General features: G+C 42.0%; 1 protein-coding gene across 5 annotated transcripts in view; it reads right to left on the bottom strand.

The window, feature by feature from the left end:
• Positions 1-1,123: 1,123 nt before the first annotated feature.
• Positions 1,124-9,138, bottom strand: part of AGO4 (argonaute RISC component 4) — a 38,279-nt gene continuing 30,264 nt past the window's right edge. For 2 of the 5 annotated variants that reach the window (XM_081818072.1, XM_006732551.2), the window contains 3 exons: positions 7,567-7,668; positions 7,098-7,297; positions 1,124-4,986 (listed from right to left, as the gene is read on the bottom strand). In XM_081818072.1, coding sequence (XP_081674198.1) covers positions 4,878-4,986; positions 7,098-7,297; positions 7,567-7,668 — 411 coding nt within the window. In that variant the 3' untranslated portion in view covers positions 1,124-4,877. Of the gene's footprint in view, positions 4,987-7,097; positions 7,298-7,566; positions 7,669-8,628; positions 8,849-9,138 lie in introns of those variants that run through there. The other 3 variants (XM_081818071.1, XR_014144798.1, XM_081818073.1) reach the window with 3 other exon arrangements.

The following is a 9,138-nucleotide window of genomic DNA, read 5'->3' as shown; positions in this document are numbered from 1 at the left end:
CCATCATTTTGTGCTCAACCGCAGGGGTAATAACTAGACAGGCCTGGGTTCAATGCCAGCTATGCCATCCAGAAACTGTGTTATTTAACCCCTTTGAAATGGGCTCCTCATCTTTAAAAAGGGGATACCATTATCAACCTCAGAGGACTGTCACTGGGATTAAAGACGTCAATATAAATTGACTGGTTATACTAGGCACTCAGGCAATGTTAATCTCACTGCCTCCCTGCCCCATGCCATATTCGAATGAACTCTTTGAAGGATTAAGATTTTATTCTTCTGGGACCCTGGGTGGCTCAGTTGGTTAAGCGTCTGCCTTTGGTTCGGGTCATGATCCCAGGGTCTTGGGATCGAGTTCCGCATCGGGCTCCCTGCTCAGCGGGAAGCCTGCTTCTGCCTCTCCCACTCCCCCTGCTTGTGTTCCCTCTCTCGCTGTGTCTCTGTCAAATAAATAAATAAAATCTTAAAAAAAAAAAAAAAAAGATTTTACTCTTCTATGTTCCCAGCACCTAGGCAGAGCTTGGCATGTAGTGGGTTTGTGATAAATGTTTGACAATGGATAACAGAGAGGGGGATATTGTACTGATGGAAAAAAGAACTACCTGTAGTAAAGTTAGTTGTATGCAGAACATGCTTCTCTGGTAAACCATAAATTCCCTGAGGATAAGTGCTATACAGTGTAAATCTCTGCATTATTTCTGCCGTGACTCACCCTGATGTGAGAATTTTTTAAAGACTTGAGACTGGATAGCCCCAGGTTGGGTGAATTTAGGGAGCTCCTCCTCTGGAGAAGTCAGTCTTAAAGTATGTGGGCCATACCGCCCTCTGGAGACTGCAGATTTTTCTCAAAACTTCACTTAAATAGATCTTCCCATTAAGAGCTATACCCAGAACCCTGATGAGTCTTGTAAAAGTTTTCATATGTGAAATTTTGCTGAGGAGCTCTTCCAAAATTCCCAAATATCAATTTCTAAAGATAAGGAGACCCAGGAGTTAAAAACACCAAGTTTCCTCTCTGTTTTTTTCTCAAATTTCTTAAAATCGAGGAAACTTTTTTAAAAGCAACCATGCATTTTACAAGTACAGTATACTCCATATGTATCAGACAATTGACAAGAAAAACAACTTTTGGCACAAGAATGCCAATTTATTCTCTTTTGGACACAAGAACACAAAATATCCCTGCAGGCGAAAAAAAAAAATCGCAAAATTTAAACAACCATCATCATATCTCAACATGGGGATACCACCCCTCCTTTAATAGTTTAGAAAGTACCTCGTATTGCTAGAGAATACACCCAGCCCAAAGTTAATAAAATACATTTTTAGAACATTACAGGTCTAACAATATAGAAACCAAAATTACACCATTAGTCAAATGAACAAATGCAAACATTTTCAGCCACTAGACATAGAAAGAGCATGAATGTCAATAGCACGGGATAAGAAAATGGTTAATCAGTAACAAGATCTTCCCTTTAATTCGACAAGGAAAAATCCCTGGAGTTCAAGCAGTATTGATACAATGCCCTCAGCCTCCACTTTCTTAAAATGAAAGCAGAGCTCCCACTTTGCTATTGAGCAAGAAAATCTTACAGCACATCCACAAAGGGTCGCTAGGGCAGGGCGGAGAGGGTGAGCCTTCCTATACAGTGGGTTGCCTTTTCCCACAGGCAGGGTAGATAGCTGAGCCAGGTAGAGAAGCTCTGACGTAGGCTGGGCACCAGATCCTAAAGTACAGACCATATAGAACCTGTAAATCATCACCTTTGGAAGCAGCAAATAAAATTTATAGTAAGAATGAATATGTTCTACCTGCCCAGACTCTAGCTGCACTGGGCCAGCTAGTTCACTTTAGAAACCACTCAGGGTTCAACAGCTAACGACAATAAGAAAACATAATTGGTTCAACATTTGGATCTTCACCACTCTCCCAATGTCCCCGCTTCCCATCCCCTTTTACTCTGTAGCATTGCTATACTTCAATCTTTCACACCACATGACAGTGCCTGAACAGGCTGCATTAAAAAACAACAACAACAACAACAACAACAAAACCAAACAGCCTAAATCTACTTCTAGAGAATGCACACCTCCCATTGATTGACACATGCATAATGATTCAGTCAGTCCCAAGGGGCTATGGTATTCAAATCATCAAGCCAAATTGAAATTATGCATTCAGACTTGCTTGCAACAGTATTGCTGCAACTCTGATTCTGTAGTGATTACCTCTTCAAGATTCACACCCTCAGCAGGCTTTTTTTTTCCCCCAATGATCCTAGTTCTTCCATATTTCTTTCCTTTCATCCAAAATGAGAGCATTTGCCCCCTTAAAGGTACTGTTTCCTATAAAAAATAGGCCTCCCGGCTTTTCCTCCACCACCACGCTGATTTGCCCCAGTGTACAGGACTGACTGAGGTTGTACAAACTGTATAGTTCAAGGTCAAGCATATAGCCCAACTGCCGGCAAGCGAAATAGGGCCTCCTGGCACTCCGCCTTGCTCCCTGCTCCATATGTGCCAGAAGATGATGAGAAGTGAACTTCTGTGCATGAACAAGCAAGCCCCAGGCACTCAAGTGCAGGCGTGGTGCCCGCTGGCCAGCCAGCCAGCCACCAAGAGTTCTTCACATCCTGGACGCCAATCAGTCCTCCTTCTCCTAAAGAAGCTTCTGTTGTTTCTTCCTCTTGGGTCCAGGGCGGCCATGCTGAAGGGTATTTTCTGAGCTCTCCCTGAACAAGTGTGAATAAAAGCAGCAGCTCTGGCTAACCAACATGTCCTGATTTGTAGTATCCAAGTGAGGTATTTGCAGAAAAGGAAAATCGTAAGAAATTAACATCTGCCATCTCTTCACTCCTGCCTGTGTTGTGCCTCAATTACAGAGCTTGCTTTCATCCCACTATACGCGGAGAATAAGGATGTCTGCAGTCATCTTAATGAGCTACAGGACTCAATATACATTATAGAACTCTCAGAGACCAGTCTCAGCAAACACGGGTGGCGCCGCTGATCAACAGCACATGGAAATGTAAACTTCAATGTATTTACAAGCTTCTTTGAAAGGCTGAAGAAAAACAGTGCTTTGTATTGCTGGGATTTTGAGAAGGCTAGTTTAAGAGATTTGGACCGGCTAATGAGTTCAAGCAAACACCCTTCACCATCAGATCCAGTGTTTCCCCACCAGCAGTTTCCAGACAGAAGGGGCAAAATCGTTTTCCCACATTGTGTCTGTCTCTTCCACCAGCACTTTCCTCAGCCATACGGACTGTGGCTCTGGGGCTTTTATCCCCTTCTCCAGCTCTCACTTCTGAGGTTCCAGGATAGAGAATCACAAGTCAGTAAAATCTGGGCTGGGAAACACTGGCTGGAACTACCAAGACTCTATGTAACTGTTGTCCATTCACAAAGTGTTATCTACACTAAATACAAAATACATTTTTTCCCTACATTTTCACTGATGCTTGCTTTAGATCAGCTCCCTTTGTTTGGACAAGAAAGGAACCCGTCTCCTTGCGAGTGGGATCTAGAATCTATTAAGAAAGATTAACCTTTTCTATGCAGTTTTAGTTTAGTGAAAGGAAGGAAACCCCACCAAGTACATTTCAGGTTGAAAGAGAAGCAAAAAAATTTGCACTGCACATGACTGTGTGAGTAACCTTGATTCCTGGGAAAAAAAGTTTTAAATGCTGGTACATTTGTGCAGGTCACAGCATCGCTCAATGTACCTTAAGGATTGGCAAAGCCCATCCGATAAGGAAGCATCGTGGTCCTAGCTTATTTTAAAACATAGTGACAGGACACCAGCTGTGACTACAAAACAGATAAAAATAATTCTTTAAAGTCATGGAAATATATGTCTTTTCTGACCAGTTTCAGAAATTGCCAGATTATGATCTATAAGAAATAGCTGATAAAATCATACTGAAATCTCACCTAGAAAACTACATTGTTGGGGGAGGAAGAGAGGGGACCTTAAAAAAATGCTTATTGCCAAAGTTAATTTTCTATGAGAAGAGTTTAAAAATCATTTAGATCTAACAAACCACAGAGCAGCATAAAATGGGCACTTTTGAAAACTTTGAAAAATACTAAAAGCTAGTTTTTTTTTTCAAAGAGGGGGAAACATGAGTACTTTTACCATGGCAGTGTTATCTGTCACCGTGACATGCATTATATCTGTTTCTGCTACACATTCACGAAAGTCGACCAAATGAGAGAACTGCCGGTCTGAATTTGCAACCAAATACAGTGCAATTGCCTGGCAGCCTGTACTTGCACCAGCTCAAGTCTGTAGAGATCAAGAAGATAAAGTAGGAAAACTAATAAAGCTCTGTAAAACTTTCAAAAATTAATGCTCGTTAAAGGCATTTACAGTGGCGAAGTCAGAAATCTCCATTAAAAAGTCTATGGACCCACATAATTAAAAAGTTACGCTGAACTGAAGTAGATTGTTTGGTTTTTCTCTCCCACTTTTGCATACACCCCACTCAATGAGTACAGAAAACAAGGAATAATCTTCTCTTATAAGACTAGAGGGATGCGGTGAACACCACAGCTAGCAAAATATTCCATAGAAACCTTTCTTGTAAAGTCCTTAAGGAAGTTCAGGCTGATCAGCCTTTGCATGATGAGGTAAAAATTCAGTCCAGTGCATCAGAAAAGACAATCTATGAGTATCTATTACTTTTAAAAAATGGCTCAATTTTGTTGATGCATCAGACAGTGCTGCAAAGTATAGATTCAGTGCAACTATTCCGAGCTGCTGGTAGAAGACCACCTGAAGTCAACTTGGCTCTCTCTAGAGGCGGTAGGCATTTGAAACGTTTTGAGGCTGCATGGGGTGCCAAATTGGTTGAGTTCTTTTTCTGAGACTCTCAGGCAAAATACATCGTGTGCTGGGTATCATGGTGGATCTGCACAGCCTTGGCCAAGGCCTGAGGATCCCGGCCATTGCTCTGTCCTGACACATGACTGCCTTCCGCGCTGTAAAGACAATAATGCAAAAAACCAGGTGTAACAAACACCACTTCAAACTTCACATGTTTCAAACAGCACAAAGACTACTGGATCAAAGAAGATCTTAGGCTCAAGCTGTGGTTCCTTAAATAATTTGTTGGGTCTCTCTAAACATGAGCTCACTCAACTGAAAAATGCATACAATTTATTGAATGGGCTGTTACAATAATTAAATAGAATAATGTCTCCAAAGACCCAAATCCTTAACAGTGCTTACATTAGGATTTCCACTGCCTGCTATGTCTGGTTACTGCTTATTTGGCCTTTAGGCTTCAGTCAAATGTCATTTCCCCCAAAGAAATCTTCCGCTTCCGAAGTTCAGGTCAGAGCCACCTGAAACATACTTTCACAGAATCCTCTACTTTTCTTTCATGGTACTAAACACGACTGAAAGTAAATTATTAATTGGATAGTTATACCTTCCCCCCAGGAAATGTAAACTCCAAGAAAGCAGTGACTTTGTCTATCTTACTCACCACTGAACCCCTGGTGCCCAGCACATAGTACAGTCTCAATAACCATTTGTTGAATGAATTCCTGTGCCTCATCTAATGCTGAGCGTACTATGTTGCTGTGCAAATGTTACTGTGCCAGGAGTCTCTTCTCATCTTCTCCTCACTAGCTACATAACCCTGAAGAAGTAACAACTCCTTCAAACTTTGGTCTTTTACGGTAACAGTAACAACTTCTGAACATACCTCTTAAGGGTACCATAGGATATAAAGGGTTTGGTAAACTGTAAATCACCATCCCTCTTCTGACTTAAATTATTACTTTTGCTACTTAATTATTTTATTACTTAAATTATCATTGCCCTTACCATCTAAGTTCACAATCTGAGTCATCTTTCACTTCATCCTCTTCTCTCCCACTCACACCCACCTAACGGTGAAGGGCTGTCTATTTTATCCCCCAAGTCGCCTTTTACATTTAACAAAGAAAACCTGCTCCAACATACTTTGCCAGCTTCGTGCCTGCTTTCCCCTTTCATACACTCCAGCCAAAGAAAACTGGGTATTGTCTCAACATGTCACTTGCTTTCTCTTTATGTCCATTGTTCCCCTCTGCCTGGAAAATCCTTTTTTCTTCTTTCTAGAGCCAAATCCCACCCAACCAGCAATGCAATCGTCTCTAACAACCTTTCTTCTGAAGTCCCACTGCACCTCCGCCTGTACTCCCTTGGGCTAATTGTCAGTGCTCAGTTTGCCTCTATTGTCTGCCATGCGGAAACAGAAAATCCCAGGAAACAGGTCTTCCTCATCTTAGGACTTTTAGTACCTAGCACAGTGCTGGGCACACAATCAATACCTAATAAATGTGTCGAATGAATGAACGTATATTATAGAATGGAAGGTATAAAGCCACAGCTGGGCATTTTCCATAATAGCGTATTTTCAACCCTTACAGAAATAGACTTGCAATGGAATGTCTACTATTTAGCAGCTGAATTCAGACTTGGGGAAGAGCCCAGAAACTGCTACACTTCACAGATGGTCATTTGGAAAAGAAAATTAATGCAGAGAGCTTGTTCGGCTATTTAATCATGCTCAGTAACAGGTCAAAATGTCTGATGCTTCTGAGATCCCTATTTGGGGGTGAAAATGGTCTGGCACCTCTTCTCTCCCACACACATGCCCCAGATTCACTCTGATGCATTCTTCCAAATTGTACTGAAAACAAAGTGAGCTGTGCAGGACTTCCCCTCGCATGAAGTGGAATCCACAGGCCCGTGACTGCTTGGACTGGAGCCAGGGCACTGTGTGTGCCACCTTTGAGGATGCTCAGGACTCCTGAGCAGAACTGAATGCATTTGGCTCTATGGGAAAACCACAGGCAGCTCCAAATTAGACTTTTTTCCTTGGGCAGACTATAGACACACCATGCAAGTATGAGCAAGCCTGAGCACTTCTTGGACCCAAAGTCACATTATAAGCTCTCAAAGGCACATTCAATTTTATTCGCTTCTTGAAATTTAAGTTTAGCTCTTCTAAAAAGTTTTCTGTAGTCGCTCATTTTTTTTTTTTTAACATGTTGCTAATTCAGACAAAAAGAGATTTCACTGTGCCTGAGAAACTTGCCTGTCATGATCTTTATCCACCAGATGATACCTTGCCCTGAAAGCTACAAGCCGGGCATAATACGCAGGGGCTGGAATGGAGACTGAGCGCGTGCAGCGCACGTAGGTGTGACATAGCTGGTAAGTTAGGAGCTGGAGCTCATCTGCGGTGAAGCAGTTGTCATCCCACAAGACCTGGTAATGTGAAGGACGGCTGGTTCCCTGCAGAGAGACTTTTATGATTAGGATGTTTCTGACATGGGTTGACTATGTGAGAGCAGAGAATTGAAATCCACTCCTTAAATTCAGAAGTATTCCTGCCTAGCCCACCTACCAGCAGATACCCAGACCAAAAGGTAACAGTTCTAGAATACAAGCACTAAATTAACAAAGTAATGTACAGTGTTGAATAACAAGTCTAGTCAAGCCAGTTGCCGAATCTGCAAACCTCTCCCTATCGAGTGGAAGATCTGAGCCAGTTTCCAAATTACCTGAATTCCTGCATGACTACAGAGGTAAAAGTCAAACTCGGATGGATGCGTGATGGTACTATCCACTGTAGTTCCCGCTGGGACATTGCCACTTTTCCCCACCTACCAAAAAAAAGGGTGCAGGGGTAGTTATAATTAGTCATCAAAATGCCAGACTGAGCTCAGGCCGTATTTGCCTCTTATGTGTTAATTGGTAACAAGTTAGCAAACTGTTCTTAAGTGAAGTTTTGAAAATCAGTTTAATTCAACATGTTGAAATTTTCTGTAACGTTTCTTAGCCCAACCACTTTGTCCTTAAGTGTTTTCTCAAACAAATATACTCCGTGGTTTCTCTAGGGGAATCCAGACAAATAATTATTTTACCTGGGTTGCATTACTGTCATCTATTTATAGACGATATATCGGCATTGCTCACAGAGGGGGAAAGAAAGGCATTTACAATGGATAAGCTTCCCAAGAAAAAAATTCAACTTTATTCCTTACTTGGAGTAAAAAGATACGCACAACTTTCAGTAAAAGTTAAGATGAATAAATCTTTGAACTGGTACACGAGGCTCAACAAAATTAATGCTTTTACAGAATCAATAAAAGAAGTCACCAGCACATGCATTATCAGGAAGAGTGCACTGAAATGGGAATTAGGAAACCCAGGGTTTCAGTTCTAAGCCTAGTCTTGCAACTACATACCTTAACAAAGCTTAATATCTTTGGGTCTTAATCTGATCAGCTATAAAACTAGGTGACGTTCATTTACACTTTTAAAATCCGAAATTGTGGGACGCCTGGGTGGCTCAGTCCGTTAAGTGTCTGCCTTTGGCTCAGGTCATGATCTCAGGGTCCTGGGATAGAGTCCCGCATCCAGTTCCCTGCTCAGCGGGGAGCCTGCTTCTCCCTCTGCCTGCTGCTCCCCCTGCTCATTCTCTCTCTCTGACAAATAAATAAAATCTTTAAAAAAAGAATCAGAAATTGTAAGGCTCACTTGCAGCCAAAATTCTAAAATCAACCTTCTAGGAAAGCAGAGAAGGGAACTTCAGAAATGCATTTACAAGGAAAGGAATTAAACCTTGCTATTTGGTCAGTTTTCATCCTCTTGTGCCGTACAGCAGCGTTCCAGATAAGGAATTTTATTTCGTATAGAGGCAATGAATTTGGTGGGAGCTTACTTGGCTCCATTCTAACTACTATTACCTTCAGCTGAATTGTGCACCAATGCGTACAGGAACATCTATGAGTACAGAAAAGTCTCATTCCATCAAATTCAAATGTGAACTTGGGGACCTACCTGGACAAGAGGAAATGTAACTGAGTTATAATAGTTCTGGCATCGTTTCCCAAAGTGTGTTCTTCAGGAATATTAGTTCCGCAGGATGTGTTTAGGTATTTTATGGTCAAACACATTTGAGAAACACTGGGTTGAACTCAAGTTAAAAAGGTTTTCCTAGGGGCGCCTGGGTGGCTCAGTTGGTTAAGCGTCTGCCTTCGGCTCAGGTCCTGATCCCGGGGTCCTGGGATCGAGCCCTACATTGGGCTCCCTGCTCCGCGGGAGGCCTGCTTCTCCTTCTCCCAATCCCC

The sequence above is a fragment of the Leptonychotes weddellii genome, chromosome 4 (assembly GCF_054177405.1).
Source record: "Leptonychotes weddellii isolate Sample4059 chromosome 4, ASM5417740v2, whole genome shotgun sequence".
In the NCBI taxonomy this organism is placed as follows: domain Eukaryota; kingdom Metazoa; phylum Chordata; class Mammalia; order Carnivora; family Phocidae; genus Leptonychotes; species Leptonychotes weddellii.
This window is presented reverse-complemented; position numbering and strand designations above follow the sequence as displayed.